This window comes from Xenopus tropicalis, chromosome 2 (assembly GCF_000004195.4).
Source record: "Xenopus tropicalis strain Nigerian chromosome 2, UCB_Xtro_10.0, whole genome shotgun sequence".
NCBI lineage: Eukaryota > Metazoa > Chordata > Amphibia > Anura > Pipidae > Xenopus > Xenopus tropicalis.
The window spans coordinates 142,468,468-142,488,344 of NC_030678.2; the positions used below are offsets into that span (position 1 = coordinate 142,468,468).

At 39.3% G+C, this 19,877-nt stretch overlaps 1 protein-coding gene across 2 annotated transcripts in view; it reads right to left on the reverse strand.

The window, feature by feature from the left end:
• galnt6.1 (polypeptide N-acetylgalactosaminyltransferase 6) overlaps positions 1 to 19,877 on the reverse strand; it is a 54,538-nt gene that overhangs the window by 21,980 nt on the left and 12,681 nt on the right. For both annotated transcript variants that reach the window (XM_002933693.5, XM_018091706.2), the window contains one exon: positions 2,150 to 2,678. In XM_002933693.5, the coding sequence (XP_002933739.1) occupies positions 2,150 to 2,634 (485 nt within the window). In that variant the 5' untranslated portion in view covers positions 2,635 to 2,678. The remainder of the gene's footprint in view (positions 1 to 2,149; positions 2,679 to 19,877) is intronic.

Below are 19,877 nucleotides of genomic sequence, written 5' to 3' on the forward strand. Positions count from 1 at the left end.
ATTTCTTCATTGGCTGCTTTAATCCACATTTGCTTCTCAGAGTTAGGCAACTTTTGCATTTCCTCCCATGATGCTGGTTCAGGCTGTGGTGCTGTGCGAACCATATAGGTCAAAGGTTTAGCTGGGATGCCCTTATTGCTTCTTGAGGACTTTGTGACTGAAGTTGTAGAGGTTTCATTTTCTGCCTTTTTAGTTTCTGTATTACTTACACTGACTTCAGTTTCTGTGCTCTGTAGTATTGGTTGAGGTTCTTCTGTAGATTGGGCAGTTGTTATTACATCATGAAACTTTAGACATACAGAGTACATAGCTCAAATGTAGTCTTCTCTATTGTTGTCAAGAGAATGTGGGTAACTAGATGGTTCCTTCAGTCTGTGAATGGAAAGTGTCCATTCTCAGAATCCCCTCCCATTTTGTGTCACCTAAATATGTGGTTTGGAGGCACCATAAGACTGAAACTCTTTTTTCCTACTACATATCTTTGTGCTTCCAGTATAGGGTGCAAAGATTTTTATCTAACTGTGACCCCAGTGGGCAACCATCACATAAAAGGCACATGGACACCCCATTACTGACACACAAGGAGTCCCTGTGGGAACAAAATGCATTTTGGGGTGTAGCTCAAGGAAGTCCTTTACTTTGTGTCAAACAGTGTGTAAAAGACCCTGAATACACAGCCAAACCTGCACTGAAGCAGTTTAAGAACCTGAATATCTTAGAATGGTTGAGTTAAAACCACCAATCCCAATGCAAATGCGTGGCAGACTTGAAGACTACTTTTTCGCAAATGTTTCCAGTCCAACATGACAGAAGTAAAGCAATACTGCCAAGATGAAAAAGTGAAGACTACAGGATTTAGAAATGCAAAGCTGGTACAGGTATAGGATCAGTTTTCCGGAAACCCGTTATCCAGAAAGCTCTGAATTACGGGAAGGCCATCTTCTATTGATTCCATTTTAATCAAATAATTCAAACGATTCCACTTTTCTCTGTAATAACAAAATAGTACCGTGTATTTGATCCCAACTAAGATATAATTAATCCTTACTTGAAGTAAAACTATTCTATTAGATTAATTTATGTTTAAATGTTTTTTTAGTTGACGTAAAGTACTGAGAGACAAATTATCCAGAACATTCTGGATAAAAGGTCCCATACCTGTATAGACTTAGCCCAAAAGACTTGCAACTGTAATTGCAGCCAAAAATGGAGAGAGAAAGAGAGAAAGAAAGAGGAGCACAACCCTAAAAATGTAGTTAATTGCCTGGGTGCTGGTCAAATAAACCAAATATAGAGACAGAGTACTCAGACGCTGCACCAGTCAGGCGCTTGGGCGGCGATGTGGAATTGCAGTCTTATGTGGGAACACTTCTGGGTTTGTTCACCCAACGATCCAGAGCTTTATGCTGCCTATTTGGTATTAGTTTACTTATACTGAACGCTGTTGCCTTGCTTCTTTTCAGCCTTATGAACTAATAAGATTGTTACTTGTTTGCAACACTTTATATGTTTGGTTACTTATGATCTATGTCTAGATTTTCACTATTGCGGGCGACATGCCATCTCACTGGCAAGAATCTAAATCGCCAGTTGGATGGTACACGCATAGCTTTGGTCGTCCGAAGTTGCCTCACAAGGCGATTTACATTCTTACAGTTGGGATGGCATGTAGGGGTGATTAGTCGCCGGCAATAGTGAAGATTTATCATGGGTGACTAATCTCCCCATGTGCCACTGCCCTTAGAGCAAGAATCCAGGGAGCGGTTGAGCCACCTGCAATAGATCTCTATCGCGGGCGACAAACTGCACCAAAATGGCTTTCCGTCGGCCACAATAGGAGTCGCCGGTGGAAAGCTCTTCACATCTCTTCTTTTTCCAAAGTTGTGCGAAGTTACCTGCAGGAGGAAATTTCATGTGACTCCTATCGTTGCTGGCGGAAAGCCTTTTCGTAGCGGTTAGTCACCCACAATAGCAGAGATCTATCACAGGCGACTCAACCACTCCGTGGGACATCAGCCTTACAGTGCAAAGGCCAGGGCTAAGATGTGCATCCTGACATTGCACTCATTGTGCATGCTGTAGTTTTCAGATAGTATTTTCCCGGTTTTGCCTTATTTATGTGAAAAGAGATAATTATAATGATTCTTACACTGGAGGTCTGGTGTCAGGGCCCAACGCTCTGTGAAGGGAAATCCTATCACTGGCAAATGCATTAAAGTGATGCTTGTCAAATCCTTTTTCTTTTTCTTTAGTCTCCTCCTCAGTCCAGGTGTCCTTTTTAAATTCCTTTCCATCAGCACCAGGGCTATTTGGGTCCTGTGGAGGTCTCTCCATAAATGGTTTAAGTTCTGCTGGGGTGTAATATTCAGGCAGGCATGACTTCTTTTCTTCTACAGGCCCTTCTTCTTGTACAGGGGCCATAATTTGGAGATCTGGAATAAAATCATTTAAGTTGTTCATGGCCCCCCTCATCATGTCAAGCATTTGATCTTTTCTTACAACTATGTTTTTTATCCAGGGGTCATCTTTTGCTCCATTCCCAGCATCTTTGTGCATAATGAACACAAATATCACGTAAACCATGCCCACCATAGCCAGCTTGAGGGGTCCATAGTTCCTTCGAAATAACCTCATCGTTATAAAGTTATAAGTCACAATAATTTAAGAGTCACGCAGACCTAGAAATGAGGAAAAAAACAAAGTTGTATTTGCAGCCCATCATTTACAAATGAATTCCAAACAGGTTGTTGCCAGCAAATTGTAACTGTCACATTGGGTGTGTCTCTCTAGAGCTTGGATAACAAGGGCAAAATGGCTTCAGTAATACCCTCTGGCATTTCCCAGCACAAAGATTACAAAATGCAAAACAGATTAAATATGTGTAACCCTTTCTTGGCACACTCACTTAATTTGGGCTGTATATAGGCTTTAGTACAGGAGATTTTCGTTCTCTTTGAATTATAAGATACTGGGAACTGGGATTTTAGCGCAGTGCCTCCACCTAGTGGACACTGAGGAGCACACCTCAAGGGACTTTCCACTAGGAATAATCACACACAGTTTTGCAGCAATATCAAACTTTATATAACTGTTGAAATAGATTGTAAAACAGCTTAGGGATAACCGAAGGAACTTGTGCAGTCTATCCACTCCTGGCACAGTCTCTGTAGGTGCCCAGTCCCAGCTTGGATCCGGATAGACCCCAAACCTTAAATCAGTTCAGTCCCTTCCCCAAGAGCTCTTAAGTCCCCCCAGGTAGCGCTACCTGCCCCAGAGTACCTTCCCCTTGGAAAAGGTGGCTGCTCTCACCAGGGGACACACACAGAGATTCCACAGAGGACTTTATAACCACTGGCAGCCCTGCAGACTCTTCTCTTTTCAGTCTGACCTCACAGCAAGTGGTACTGGCTGCTCACTCTGTATCTCTCTTCCAACAACTGGCAAAAACAACAGGGGCTCCCTTTATCAACTCTGGGCCTGCCCCTTGATTTTTGGCTCCAAACTTAAGCACACCTCTTCCCAGACGTGCACTGGGGCATCCAGCCAATCGGGTTCCTCCCCAGTCTGTAGCTAGGCTGGATGATGTCACAGACTGAGAAACAGGGGACAGAGTTTTCTGATCCCCTACATATGCTTTCGAACCTACCTCTTCTATATTCACATCTACAATTGAAAACAGAAACCAGCACAACATTCTTTAACTCACAACAAAATTTAGGCTACAAATGGAGTACAATTTTTTGTATACTAATCTTTTTGTACCAGCCTAGATGTTCAGCATTGCTATAGTAGTAATATTCAGGCCTTTAACATTGTCACAGGAGCTCCCCATCTTGGATGTTGTTAGGAGTGTCAGTGACACTCACATGCTCAGTGGGCTCTGGGCAGCTGTTGAGAAGCTAAGCTTAGGGGATGTTGCAAATTGTCAAGAACAAAATGAGGCTGGCCTGTCCTATAAGCTGATGCTACAGGGTTGCTTGTTGAATTCTGATTCTAATTGCACTGGTTTCAGAGCTGCCGTAAACTAATAATCTAAATTATTTACTCACAAGCCTTGTATTGTGACATTTATAATCCATAAATGCAATATATCGCTCCCTAAACTTATTAAGTGACAGCAACACAGAGCACATTTATGCCCTACTTCTTTAGTTAAGCTTCAGTTCTCCTCTGTTTTAAGAAGTATGAAAAGCTGTGGTGTATTGCGCTTGCAGGTGTAAGATTTATCTTTATTTATATATATGTATGTATGCATACAGCAAATAAATTACGAACAACAGCTCACATGTTACACAAGACTTAGGTGGAATTAACAAACTGTAAGTGCCATAGAGTCTGTATCAGCAGATATGCACTGTGTGTAGGGTGCAAGTTGTTTGTGAAGGACACAAAACCCTTTTTCATGATTATACATCCCTATTATACACAGGATCCTAACTTTATACAAGTTCTACCATCAAACCTGATGCTCTCCCAATAAGCCTCAGCTCTCTTAATAAACCCAACTTAGAAGACAGGTAGGCAACCCATAGACCATAAATCATGGGAGCCGTCAGTAACAATTAATAAGCATTTATTCTTTTAATTAGTTACTGGCAGAGAATAGTGGACAGGGTTATTTTATCAGCACTGTGCCCCACCTTGTCTACATTCTCCAGGCCCACTCAATTAATTCTGACCAAAAATATTTATGGAAGGATGAACATGAGCCCAGGGCCTAGGGTTGCCACCTTTGGTGTAAACTAAACTTGGGTAATTGGGCCGGGTGCAATTGTGTCACAGATGTAGGGTTATCGTGCCACTTAGACGTGACTGGGTGGTTTTTTGTTTTCTGGTTCGAAAAACAGGCAGAAAGTTTTGAACCGGAAAGGCCCTTAAAAAATATGGTATCTGGCTCAAAACCAGACAGGTAGCCACCCTACCAAGACCCAAGGTGCTCTTAAGGAGATCATACATTTTTGCACAATTTTCTGATGCTTCCATGACTGCCCAACAATCTTGACCAATATCCACATACAATGGATGTACCATGGATACTGTTCACTTTGTGGATCGTGCAGCTAAGAAAAGTGAAAGAAGAAATAGCAGCCATTCCAGTTGTTGGAGATGGCCTGAATGAATACAATAATTTAAAGACTGTCCTGCCATGTAGTTCGTACCAAATATAGCCTCTTCTCTGCCACTGAAACAATCACATTCACTTTTCTTCTACATTTGGGGAGAAAAAAAAAAAAATCCACATATAATTACATTTTTGCATTGTGTATCTATGGGGCAGATTTATAAAGACACGAACGCTCAGAGTGTATTTTTGACGTATATTTCGTGTCTTGCGCGACTTTTTCGACGCCCGCATGACTTTTTTGTATGCTTGTGCGACTTTTTCGTACGCTTGCACAAAAAAATTGGAAAGGTTTTCCCGCTGTTTACAATCATTCGGTATGAAAATTTTGTGACTTTCGGATCACAAATACGATATTATCGTGACTAATACGATTCTTTCATAAGCATTTCTGTGATATTTGCGATCTTCAGAAATTTTCGTATCCAATCCGAATTTGTCCCATTCGGGATTCGAACGCTTGTTTTCATGAATGTGCCCCTGTGCCCCTGAATGAGTTTTAGAGTAATTTAGAGATTGTGAGCAACATTGTGCAACACAACAGCAGAAATACACATTGTACACACCAGAAAGTAATGGCCAATGTCACAGCAAATCGTCCCAATATAGTAAATGAGCAGTTAAGCACTCATTGAGACCGGAGACAAAAAGATTCTACTGGTAACTTAATCTATAGCTTTTGAATGGAAACTCTTTCACCTAGCAGTTTCCATGCCAATACGATTTTTAAAATAAAAGGATTTGTTTGACGATTCCCACCCATCAGTGTCCAGCTTTTTGTGTATTTTAACACAACAGAAAGAGAACAGTACAGCACACTTGGGAAAGCAAAATATAGAAATGCGCAGGATGGAAAAGAAGGGAAAAAATTATGTGTATTCCTTTGAGTGCCTATGCTATTCCTGTGAGTGCCTATGCTATTCCTGTGAGTGCCTATGCTATTCCTGTGAGTGCCTATGCTATTCCTGTGAGTGCCTATGCTATTCCTGTGAGTGCCTATGCTATTCCTGTGAGTGCCTATGCTATTCCTGTGAGTGCCAATGCTATGCCAGCTCATAAAGAAGAAAGACAGGGGCTAAGTTTACCAAACAAAAGTAAAAATACTTATTTTAAAGACAATTACTCGTTTGGGCAGATCATAAAACAAATTGATTTTTATGCAATTTGGCCACTCACATGCAGGGCCAAATCCAATTATTTGACCTCCTAAGCCAACTATCATTAATAGGGCCTATAGAGACCTCTCAGGAAACGACCACATTAAGGCGACTAACCGCTCTGAAATGCCTTTCCGCTGGCAACAATAGGAGTCACTGGTGGAAAGGCCTTTGATTTTCCGAAGTCACGCAAAGTTGGCTGCAGGAGGAAACTTCACATGACTTTGGAAAACCGAAGTGATGCAAAGGCCTTCCGCCTTTCCTGTGTGTGCCGGTGGAAACGCATTTTGTCCACGATAGCAGGGATTTCTTGCGGGTGACTAACACTGTGGGACATCAGCCTAATGAGCATTACCAGAATCTTCGGACAAATATCTGTCTATATGGAGCTCAATCTGACCACCCCTATACATGAAAAAATAAGTTTAACCAACAGTCTGACTGTTATGAAGATAACGATTTGGCAGATAATAGTAGTCTAAATGGACACACTGTTTAGTACATCAAACTGTTTATAAGTGAGAATTCATTCACTGTTCCCTTACCACAGCCGACTGGACTGCATATTTACATTTTTAGATTCATGTACTGTGATGTTTCTTGACTTTGCACAGGTATTACATATGGTCTGAAATGTCAGTCTCATCACTAGTAGTCATAAAGGCAATTATTTCTCTATTGTTGGCTGAAGTTGGATCAGTAAGACAGTTCCCACTTAATACACAGTACTAAGTAAACATGAAAATAATATATTATCTGTAACCTACTCAGATGTTAAAGGAACAGTAACACCAAAAAATTAAAGTGTACAAAAATAATTAATATTTTATATACTATTGCTCTGCACTGGTAAAAGTTGTGTGTTTTCTTCATAAACACTACTGCAGTTTATATAAATACCCTGCTGTGTAGCCATGGGGGCAGCCATTTAAATTGAAAAAAGGAGAAAAGGCACAGGTTACTAAGCAGATAACAGATAAGTAGCAGATTCCCATTGTATTCTACACAGTTTATCTGGTATCTTCTTATGTAACCTGTGCCTTTTCTCCTTTTTTTAATTTAAATGGCTGCCCCTATGGCTACACAGCAACTTATTAATATAAACTATAGTAGTCTTTCTGAAGCAAACACGCAACTTTTACCAGTGCAGGGCAACAGTACATTATATTTTAATTATTTTAAAACATTTTTATTTTTTAGTGTTACTGTTCCTTTAAGAGAATACAATCGAACACTGTACAATAGGTGTCTCGATTTTGAAATGGTATGTTAGATATTGTGGTGCTATATCTCAGTTTTGGGCAGCTTTCAGCCCTGCTGCAAGTTGCAAACTAATGCTTTGGTTTCATTTTATTTAGATACTTTAGATCTGATCTAATAAATATGTAGTGGGATAACAGGATGGATTAGTCCTACCTGTCACATTATTTGGTAGAGCAAAAGGATAAGATTCACACAGAGAATAAGGATTTTGGCAGGTCACATTGTGTTATTATGCCTGACTTTAGCCTCCTCTATTCATACTTCTGTTTAGGGAACATTGTGTGTTACCAGTCCCAAGACAATCTTATCTCCAACATTGTTGTCCTTGAAAGATAAAAAGGTTAACTTGCCCACAGCAAGCGGTTTGTTTGGCTGATCCCCATCCAGTGCAGCATCTTGTACCAATAAAGGGGCTGACCTCCAGGTTTAGGGAGACAAAGAGTGGATTCTCTAGTGCCTGTGGATAGGGCCAAGTGCTTCCCTTCCCTTCGCGCAGTGCCAGGAAACGCATTATTAATGGATGGTGTCTATTTCCACTTCAGAGTTTTGTGAAAGCCTGGTACTCTTTTCAGAGAACACTGTAGGGAACGAAGCAGATATTCTGACTTTTTATATCAGTTTCCAGTCTTCTCCAAGATTTGTTTTAAAATTCAAATACCCTTCAGAGAGCTAAAATGTGATATTTGGGTACAAACTGTCTCACTGCATTAAAGGGTCACTGTGAACTCAAATTTTTCTGCTGAGTTATGCTTAGAACATGGGAGGATACCTGTATTTGCAAAGCTCTCTGTAGCTTAGGGGGATCCTAGCTATGGAGATATGCCCCAGTTATGTTATGCCATGCCAAACTGACTGCTAGGCCAAGTTTAATTCTGCCTTCTTGTTAGCGAATTAGAACACTACAGTAGGGCGATGGATAGTAATAAAGTGGCTTTGGGACAGCCAGCTAGTGCTTAGGCAAGTCTAAAACTGCAAATGGAGTCAAACAAAAAATATATTTAATACACATTACCTATTTTCATTAGACAAATACAGAAGGAAACAAAAATGTAGGTATTGTGGCTCCCCTGATATGCTCAAACAAACTTTTAGTATGATCCAAACAATGATATTCTAATTCATTTAGCAATCTGTCTTCAGTTTTTGGTTTTTTTTTATTAACTATATGGCTAGCACCCAAGAGGGACATTCACTTGGAGACAGGATTTTTATATTAATAAATATTTAAAGGTTATTTATCTTTTATTTTTGGTCCTCTTCCATTGCTCTTCTAGGCTGCAATTCAAATCTTATGCTATATCCTAGACTAAGTATGGCCTAAAATTGAAATTAGGTAAATATTAAATTTAAAAATTCATCATCTGAAAGTTATATTAAAAAAAGTTAATATTTGTTTTTCATAAAGGGCTCATTTAATTAAGTGCAAGGAAACGTTCTGTTCTTGCAGCTTGCTATTTGTCTAGTAAGCTTTGCAATCATAAATTACAGACTGCTATAATAATTCCTTATGACAATATAATATCCACACTCACTCCTATTTGTCTTCCAGTGCATCATTGAAACCACTGCCTGCTTCTGGAGTCAGCGACCCTTGCCCAGAGACAAGACAAGCATAGAATAAAGGGAGAACCAGCTTCATAACATGCTGTACTAAAGGTGCCCTTTACACAATATCTTCTGATTTGCATCATTGCTCGTTGTATCATTGCTTGATTTAATGGGTTTAGCTGGACACCCAGGCCTGCTGAATGCAATAAAGTTTATCTTTCCAGTAACAAAGTTAAACCATATAATAGAATTCCTGTAACCTGATCAAAAATGAGATTCGTAGGTCAAGTTTCTCTGTTGGGAAAATCTTACCAGATCACATAGACCCAACAGTGCCTGTATTCAGATCACAACACTGCCTTGATATCTGTGCACACTGCTGCACTGACAACATTAGCAAGGCAAAGTGGCCCAAAGCTTGGAGAACACACTAAATATAAAATTGGACTACAAACTAACATGATGATCAAAAGTAAGAATAATAAATCATAAAAGTCTAGTTCTGCAATGCCTCATTTTGCAGGATCTTTACAGCTGGTAACTAGGTAGGGATGCTACGGAAGAGCAGTAGGGCCACCAAAAAAAAGATCTGGTGAATTATGACTTTTAAAGGTCATAATTATGACTTTTAAACTCATAATTATGACTTTAGAAAGTCGAAATTCTGACTTTTAATCTCATAATTATGACATTAAAAAGTCATAATTATGACTTTTAACAGCAGGGTTTGTTTTAAAAAAAAAAAAAACGAACTCTTCCTACCACAAGGTGTCATTGCTCTTGCAGTCCTGGGTGCAGTCCTGGGTGCAGTCCTGCTTGCAGCTGAGATCACATAGATGTTTGGTACTGTGAAGCTAAAGATCACCAGCATAAAGGTAAGAAGAGCAGCAGGGTAACATACACTATTTACCAAGTGTAACCTAAGTAGTTTTGAATCTATGGGGTCGATTCATTAAAACACAAGTTTGAATCCCGAATTTGAAAAATTCGGATTGGATACGATAATTTCTGAAGATCGCAAATATCACGAAAATGCTTACAAAAAAATCGTATTAGTCATGATAATATCGTATTGGCGACCCAATTGTAACAGTGGCAGAGCCTTTCCGAATTTTTTGCGTGGGCGTACAAAAAAGTTGCGCAAGCCTAAAAAAAAGGCATAAATACTCTCGGAGCGTTCGTGTCTTAATAAATCTCCCCCTATGTGTTGGTGTCTCTCTGTGCTGCTGCGTGATGTATCTTGTAATGTGCCCTTTCTAGTACAACTCTCAGCATTTTAATCACTTTACTGTCTTTAAAACATAAAAAACCCACTGCCACATATTGTAAGTGTAAAGTTGCTAAGGTAGTGGCCTTAACACTAGATCCAAAAGAGGTGCCATCGTGTCTGGTTTTAATGTGCTTATTAGCTATTTCTGTTGTCGCCATACTGGAATACCTGGGTTATTGGGTCTCTGCATTTTTACATACAGGCAGGCAATGTGAGATAACACATATGCCTGTGGCATCATAGTATAGAGACTTGTATACTTGGCATATATATATGTAGCACTAGTAAATACCGGATTGTTATTTATTGCTTAGTATAAGCTTGTCCTAGAAATTTCTGGTAAAAAATTGATTACTTACAAGCTGTTGATGAAATGCTGAAATGGCAAATAGCAATGGACATATACATGTAACAGTGTGCATATAAATGGCGTTGCATTTTAGATGGCAATGTAATGTTTGCCATAGCTATTGCACTGCATACGAGGGGGTGCACATTTTTTTGTACAAAAAAGCTGATGGTAGATGCATCACTGCTGCCGGTGTAATACACAGTCGGAGCGGATTCAAAGTCAAGGCAAGTTTCAAATATAGTTTTATTAAAGATTTGTGTGGGTTTCTGTTGCTGTAGCTTTAAAAGCCTCTCCCAAAGCTTTCTAGTCATCTGATCCAGACATCCAATCAGCATGTGTAGCTTTAGTAATACGCTTGACTAATGGGTGGCGTTCTTTTACCACAGACAGAAAGTCCCTTCCCTCCTGCAGTTTCAGTAGTCGGTACTGCCGTGGGGAAAGCCAGACACAGGCTAGCTCTTGGTGTCAAGCAGTAGTGAAGAAGGAACTCTAGCCTTTGCACAATCACTTCTAGCCAGGTACTGAGGCTTTGGCCTGTGTATCATAGCTAATATATGGGTATATGTGTGTCACACTGAGAAGCACTAACGGAAAAGGAAAGTTAAAATCACAGAGGTTCTAGTCACTAACAACAACAATTATTGTGATTGCCACACTACCACCTTCTCTGATCTCCCAGGCATAACCCACTGAACTTGACACATCCATTAATGCAACTCTAACAAGTAACACCTGTTTGAAGAGTTGCATGATACTTTGGTAATCCTTTCAAAGTAGCTCCACAGCATTCACACCTCTGTGAGTTTCAGATGCCACCTTCTGAAGAGTTACAAAGTGCCATTGTGATTGGATTAGTGGAAGAGTATATATGCTGAGGACTTCCCATACCAGTCAGTTGAACTGAAGAAGCTGCTCGGATGAGTAGTGAAACGTCTTCAATGATTACCACACAAGTCCAGTTGCTTTAAATTTATTTATACAATACAGAACTATTTCCAAGATTTCATTACTCATATGTCCTCCTAGAATTGGCTCATGTGCATACCTTGGAGATTATAAACAGATGGTGGTGTGGTACTCAGCAAGCAGTACCCCAGGCTGTTCCTTTTTTGTAAGAAGAGGAGTGCTAGCCTGGGTATCAGGTAAATGACTAGAATTAATGACAGGTTCCTTACAATTTGGCAATGTTGAGTTTATGCAGAAAAATTGCATTGCAAAAAAATTTTCTGAAATTCTATAAATGAATATGTAGCCCACTTTAGGACGGTGCTGCTACTTGTGCCATCCCATGGCTTACTTTTAGCGCTACAGGAGCCCTGAGTCCCCGCTTAGTATAGGGGAACAGGTACAATATTACTGAATGGCGTGCCTCCACCCAGGGTAGGTATAGATAAAACTATAACTCCCCTCCCTGGGAAACTCTGTAATGTCCTCCTTGGACAGGGACTCCCTGCAACTCCCGGTACCTTGCCCCTCCCTGGGGTAGCTGCTTACCAGGCAGTTGAGGATCCTCTGTATATGAATAGCCAAGACACCGGTTATGATGATGAAACAGATGAACTTGCTTTATTGAGAGCAGGCAGGACTTCCAGGGTACATTACATGAACACATCAGGTTACCTTCTCCTTTACGTCATAGAGAACCTCTCTCAAAGGGCTACCTGCGGTACTCCTGCCAAGTGATCCTATCTAGGAGTTCCCCCGGTACTCTCGTCAGAAGACCCTCTCTTAAGGTTCCCCCGGTACTCACACCAGGCTCACCCTCCACAAAGACTCACCCCGGTACTCTTGCCTAAGTACCCTTGATTAGGATTCTCCCCTTATGGTCACCTAACTAGCCACTACATGCCCTGAACTCCAGCCATGAGTGCTGGGGGGTCTTAACCCCTCTTACTCCTGTTGGGGCGATCTCTGCCCATCTAAATATCTTGCCTGTCACTCCTAGAGCGACCTTTAACCATACTCTCCTAACTAGAGCACAAGCCTGTTGTACACCTCTTTACAGAGGGAGGTCCCAGGACTAAAACCTACTGAACATGCAACTCAATCCTTATCCTGTTCCATTGTGAAGTGATAGATTCTGGGACTTTAAGGTTCCTCTGCTCTACAGAGAATATGTGCAACACAAACTATGGGAAGCAGATAGACTTCAGGTCTCAGAATTCATTACTTTAAACTTATACAACGTGAAGGAGAGGTTGCGTTGCTCTCTCAGTATAAGGTATATTTGGAAATAGCTTGTTGAAGTTATCATGTTGTCCTTCAATCTGCATAATCAGGTATGTTTGTGTAAAAAATATATGTATATTTATATCTGGCAGGTCAGGAAGTGCTTCTGGCCCTTTTCTATATTCCCACCAACTGACTGAGCTCACATCACACAAGGGAGGGATATTTTCCCTGTACTATTACACAAAGTATCATGCTTCCTATCAATCTGGCTGGCTACTGAACACGCATGGGCCCAGTGACACACGCAGAGAACTGATTTCTGTGTGTGTGTGTCACTGGGCCCATGCGTGTTCAGTAGCCAGACAGACCTTCAGTGAAAATTTTGTAAATGCAGGAAAAACACAATAGGATTGATTCACTAAAGGTTGATAAGTTTTATCGCATGCTTTTTTGCGTTAAAATTGACGCGGGAAAAAATGCACGATTCGCTAAGCTAAATTTCACGCTACCGCATGCATTAATTTGCGTGCCGAAATAACACTAACGCATGATTCACAAACACTTAGACGCGCTAAATATCGCATTTGTCTGTGCGAAAATTAACACCTACTTGGGGCAGGCGGTAATTATGGAAAAGTACAGTTCATGAGCTATTGGCAATAAAATATGGACTTTGCAGTGGGATTTATTCAAGTCTGTGTTGGCCCTAGAGTGATGCAGCCTCCAGTTTGCAGGGAAATGGTCATTTTCAGTACAGTAATTTTCTGAAAGTAATGGCGTGTATGGCTAACTTGGAGTGCGTTTTTTCGCACACGGCGACTATTACGCGGTGCATTGATTAGTGCGCGTTCCTTCAAATACCACACGAAAATAGTCTTCCTGACTAAAATATCGCAATCAGCTTCGCGTGTAAATTAACGCAAGTATGCTTTTAGTGAATCGTGCGTTAATTCGCGAAAAATTAGACGCGCTAAAATTTTTTACGCATGCTATAAATAACGCACGTTTTACCGACCTTTAGTGAATCAACCCTAATGTATTTTCAAGGTGCCATACACACTTTTACCAGCAAAGGTGGGGGTCAACAGTAACCCTACAACACAATCCTAGATCTCTAGACCTGCCTCTTACAAAGTCTCCCAAATAAACCAGTCTGCTGCTTTTTATAGCCTGTAAACTGCTCTATGCTGCCCCCCCAGGTGGTCAGCATGTACTCTATAAATAGGTAAGTGCTTCATGTATGTATCTTTGTATATCTTTATTTATAAAGCGCTACTTGTGTACGCAGCGCTGTACACACACAACTTTACTTTATATAAGCTATTGCAATGTTCTATATAAAAACAAACTTTTTAATACACAGACTTTTTTATGCACTGGCTTTCAATAATTAGTTGTTTTCAGGTACATTTACAACATACTTCCAGCACAGCTGAGGCATATGCTTCAAACAAAGTAGGCCTCAGTTTGTTAACCAAAGCTAATCCTGGTGCAAAGTTTCCATTTTTTACACGCACAAACACACATATAATAAATGCATATTATATTATACACAGCTATTTACACAAATTAATGGCCAGTAAATTAACATTTAAAAATTAACAAAGCATTTTTAATTTAAATTCACTCCATCACTCGTTGTAGCAATTATACATGTATATCTATATCTTACAGGTCAGTCAGAATTTCTGCCCCTTTTTCGACATACCCCCCAACTTACTGAGCTCATGTAGGGGGTGAATTTATTCTCTTTAACCCCTTCCATCTCCTCTTCCCATAAAGCCCATGTCAAGTCCCAAAGCTCTCACATTTCATCAACTACGTAACAGTTAAATTCTTTAGCCTGACCCATCTTGGTCTATAACATTTACCTATCATGCCCTCATAAGGTTAGTTCCACACTGGGCTGTTTCTCGGCCTGTATATATATTTGCACCAGGTTGATCCAGTTTCTCTGGGTGCAGACACAGGGGAGCAGGGGTGTGGGAGAAAAGGGTTGTTTGTCGGCCTGCGCTTATATACAGGCCAACAAACAGCCCAGTGTGGCATTTGTATTATAACCAGTCCACTATAACTCATTTTATTCTAAGTAAAACTAGGATTAACTCACACAAACCCAGAGCTAATGTTCTTTATAAGTATAGATAGGTGTAAGTGCGTGCATAAGTAACTGTTCTGAACATTTTCTTATATAGAGGAAGAGAAGCATTTTAATGATAAATTGTTTATTCATACAATCTGAGTGCAAAGTTTTCCTCCTGTCTACTTGCCAATAGCTACTAATGTGCAGGAAATATCTTTGGGTCACCTGTTAAAATTAAACACCTATTTGTTGCAATTGTTTGCTGATCATATATGATTTTATCATATATAATAATTAGGTTGGAACTCCTCTTCAAAATTCGCAATTTTAAGAGGGCGCTTACTTAGGGGCCGATTCATTAAAACACTAGTTCGAATCCCGAATGGGAAAAATTCGGATTGGATACGATAATTTCTGAAGATCACAAATATCACAAAAATGGTTACGAAAAAATCAGATTAGTCACGATAACGTATTGGCGATCCGAAAGTCACAAAAATTTCGTACCGAACGATTGTAAACAGCGGCAGAACCTTTCTGAATTTTTCGCGCAAGCGTACAAAAAAAGTCATGCAATTGCAAAAAAATCAACAAAAATACGCTCGGAGCTTTCGTGTCTTTATAAATCTCCCCTAAGTATAGAAATCTCGCTCAGGCTTCAGTACTGCACATATGCTTTCCCAAGCCCAATGGTGGATGTCCTTTAGACTGATTCGGCAGCTTATCTGCCAGTGTATGGGCACCACCGATGGCCCTGACTGACATCTGGCCGGAAATTAGGCAGCTCTTGATTGGGCAGGTTTGATTTTTCCCCGATGCCCGATGTTTTAATTCGATTGTTTGGCCCTAGGGCCAAAAATCGATTTAGCCTGGCATCGCCCACCCATAACTGGGCATATTGGGTGAAGATCCACTTGCTTGGTGACCTTGCCAAATGAGCAGATCTTAGTGTATGGCCACCTTAAGAGTACCAACCTAGGGCAGCAGGTAAATTACTAATATCATATTGGTGCCTAAAACTTGCCACCCCCAGTGATTTTACCTTTGTTTCCTTAAAGTGCACCATGCCACATATAGTAAGGGTATAGAAAGAATAAGAAAGGAGTCGGGGGGATAGACTAGTCTAAGGGATATTATAGTTCAACATTAATGGAGTTCTGGTGTGACAGGATACATAAAAATATTTTTAAAGCAAGTGGTGTAAGTATGTGCTTGCTCAGTGTTCATTACAAGTTTTATCATTTGCCAGGATAAGGTACTATAAAGCCCTTACCATAATATTGTTTCATTTTTGTGTATATCGCAGTAGACCTAGATTTTGTTGCCAATCCTGTTGGCTGTAAAAAATTCTTTACATTGTTCTGTGAAATCATCTTCAACAGAATTACACTGCCCAGCTATTGTAATTTGTCCTTATTCCTGCTCCAGCTACTGGCTTGCAGATTCTCATCTCAGCTTTGTCTGATGAAGCATTCCTTCTGCCTCCTGAACACAACATATTAATCAGTAAACCCTGGTTGGGTCTAGTGTTTTTGTCTTGTTTTGTCTCAGTTGTGACTAAAGCATGTTATATTAACATACTCTGCCAGAATTTTTTTCAGTGTCTATAGTCACCTTCAAGTTAGCTTTTAGCATGTTACACAATAGGCAATTCTTATTAACAATTCATTTGGTCTCTATTTTTTTGTATAGTTATTGAATTTTATCATCAAGAAGTTTTAAGGCAATAAGAAGTTAGCATGTGGGCATTTGGACATTATTACCCCGGGGGGGGGGGGATCAGTATTTCATAGTTTTGGATCTGGTATGCAAATTCTTACCGTACTTGCGTTTGTCCAGAGATTATGAAGGCCATCTCTCCTAAATGCCCCAAGAATGAGGTACCTTTAAACTTATAACTGCCACAGCTCATACATTTTACTATCTTCAGTTCTGGTTTGGTTTGCATACTCACTGCACATGTATGAACATAAATGCACAGAGCACACATTTTGACAAGTGTACACACGCTGTAGCATGTGCTTTTTTTTTGTCATAAAAGGTTTTCTTAACCTGTGTTAGTACTGCTCACATTTTGCCATTTTTTTGTTTTAATGATTTTATTGATCTTTTAGAGATTTTATTGCAATTTCAGTTCCATGCATTATCATTTATTCCACACTAGGAGGACAAGCATTATAATAATCATAAGCATACAGAGACACAGAGGCCTATTTAATATTTCTCAAGCTTTTTGGCTCTACATGAGTTTCCTAACTCATTCAGGGTTTTGGGGTAAAATTCCATTGGCAGTTCTTGTAATTTCACCTGAACAGGTATTTAGAACAAAGAAACCCCACATGATTTTTATAAGTTTCCTTAAAGAATGCTCAAGGTGAAAAGCTTAGGCAATCTTAAATAGCCCCCTGTGTTTAAGAGAAGGAGGTCCCTGCCTTTACAATCTAAGCATGTATTTTTAATTTTTTCAATTGCTCTTGCTATTAAAGAATTTGTACAAGATTTATGCAAATGCTATCTTTTTGCTTCTTTTTTACAAGGGACCGATATCGGCAGCTACAATCGGCCCATGTATGGCCACCTTTAGCAGAGATTTCTCTGCAATACTTGTAGTTATCTACAACATCAACGTGTTTATATAGTGAAAAAAAATCTTCAGTTACATTACTGTACACATGATTAAATAAAACCTCCTCGGTGAATGAAAGTGCAAGTTTACAAGGCAGATAACCACATTCTTGGTAATCTTTCACATATATTCTACCAATGGCCTTCCATGTTTCAGCTGTAAAGTCGTGTCTAATAAAGGGTACTTTTAATAGAGAGCCTAGAGTGCAACGTTCATAAAATTCCTCTGTGTTATCAATAAGTATTCACCTTACATTTTTAGTCAGGATATCAGGGTCACAAAATAGGGAAGAGCACTAGGGCCACCAAAAAAAAAATCTGTAGAATTATGAATTAATTTCATAATCATAACTTTTAAACGCATAATTATGACTTTACAAAGTCAAACTTTTGAGTTTTAACAGCAGGCTTTGTACAAACAGAAAAAACATCCAACTAAAAACTCAGAATTATGATTTTAAAAGTCATAATTCAACAGTTTTTTGTTTTTTTTTGATGGCCCCAGTGCTCTTCCATAGTGTATTGATCATATTATTCTTACAATTAGCATGGTGTATTTTTAAGACGTAAACATTTTCATCACCAGGGGAATTAATGGGGCTAGAATCTAGCCTCAAAAGCGTATCATTCAAATCTACATTCCCTATTATTGGGGCAAATGTAATCGCTTCGTCACTATTTATTATGATATCTGATGCAAATGAGGCCTATATTCTGATATCTGAGCTATAACTCCGCTGTTCTTGCACCTCTTCAAAAGTCTTTTGGGCAAAAGAACCTTCCACATATGTTTCAGATTCTGTTACCAAAAGATCTGGCTAATTTATTAATTCACCGGTGCATGCGTTTGTGTTACACTGAGCCTGTTTTATTTTGTCTGTAGTAAAGTAAAATTGAAGCACAGGAAGCTTAATAGTGTTGTACATACACCCAATGGTTACATCAAGGATAAGCTGAGTAAAGCTTTTATATTACATTTTTGTGATATTTACCCTTTAATTTTGAATATATTTTATAAATATTTAAACCTTTAAAATAAGTGAATTTAAATTTGAGTACTGTTTTAAGAACTTTTGCATTTTTTTACAAGATCTTAAGGGATATAGGTAATAATAATAATTTTGTTACAATGGTGCCACCTTGACATAGTTGAAGTTATCAGGAGAAAGAGAGGGCTGATCTGGTGTTCTTCTGCTTAGGAAAGACTTGAGAAATTATCTGAGGTTTCTAATGTTTTTCCGAACCAGAACAACATCAACCCTTTCTTTCTTTCTCCTGACAACTTCCTCAACTATGTCAATGTCAGAAACTGACCAGCAGGTGGAGCTGTTGTAAATAAATCCTATCATAACCGTACCCATTCTCCTTAATCTATCTTGGAATTAAAAGAAATCGAAAGTTAGTTGCAAAAGTGCTAAGAATAGCCCTCTCATCAACTTTACATTCATTTAATTTAACTTTACTTTAAGCAAATGTATCTGTATAGTTTTTCTAATGAAGGAGAACTTAAACCAAATCCTTATTTCTAAAGTGATAACCCCTACAAGGCCCCATTCACTCAAATGCAATGCTTCCCACAGATAAATTATGAGGTCCCTCCCATGTAATGCTCTTGTGATCATCTTTGGCTTCATCACATCCACTTTCTTTCACCCAGGCAGTCATTGTGAATAGGAACATTCACAGTGGAAGCCAGGGTGAAAGACCCTGGATGTAAAGAGGATGCCATCCTTACACATTTGGGAAGCTATTAAAAGGGTATTCTGTCATAGCTACATAACTCTAAAAATGGTTAGAACGCACAAAATGTCATGGCACTTAAACTATCAAAAGCAACTGAAATGTTAATGGCCAAACTTAAACGCTCTGTGACAGGCTGATGCTTTAGGTGTCACGCTATTGGGCAAAAAAGAACAGTATTGAAAATGCCACACAACATACTATGCACTCCAGAAAAGAAGGGATATTAACAATTTGCATCTGAAGCCAGCAAAATACAGGCAGGTTTTTTTATTTTAACTTGTTTTACATTGGCTCATTTGGCTAAGGATTCAGTCCTTGGTATAGGAATTGTTTTTCCTTAATTTCATATCAGGAGTCTTCAATCAGATTTACACTTGTAGACCTACCAGTCCTAGCTAGTAATGACATATTTATACCAAAGTAATAAACTGAGTGAGTGTTTCATATTAAAATAATGCTTAAAGTTTGGCCTAGCTTTACTGTAACATTTTTGCTGTACTGTATATTTGTTTTGTGAGGGATGTATAGTTGTATCTGTTATT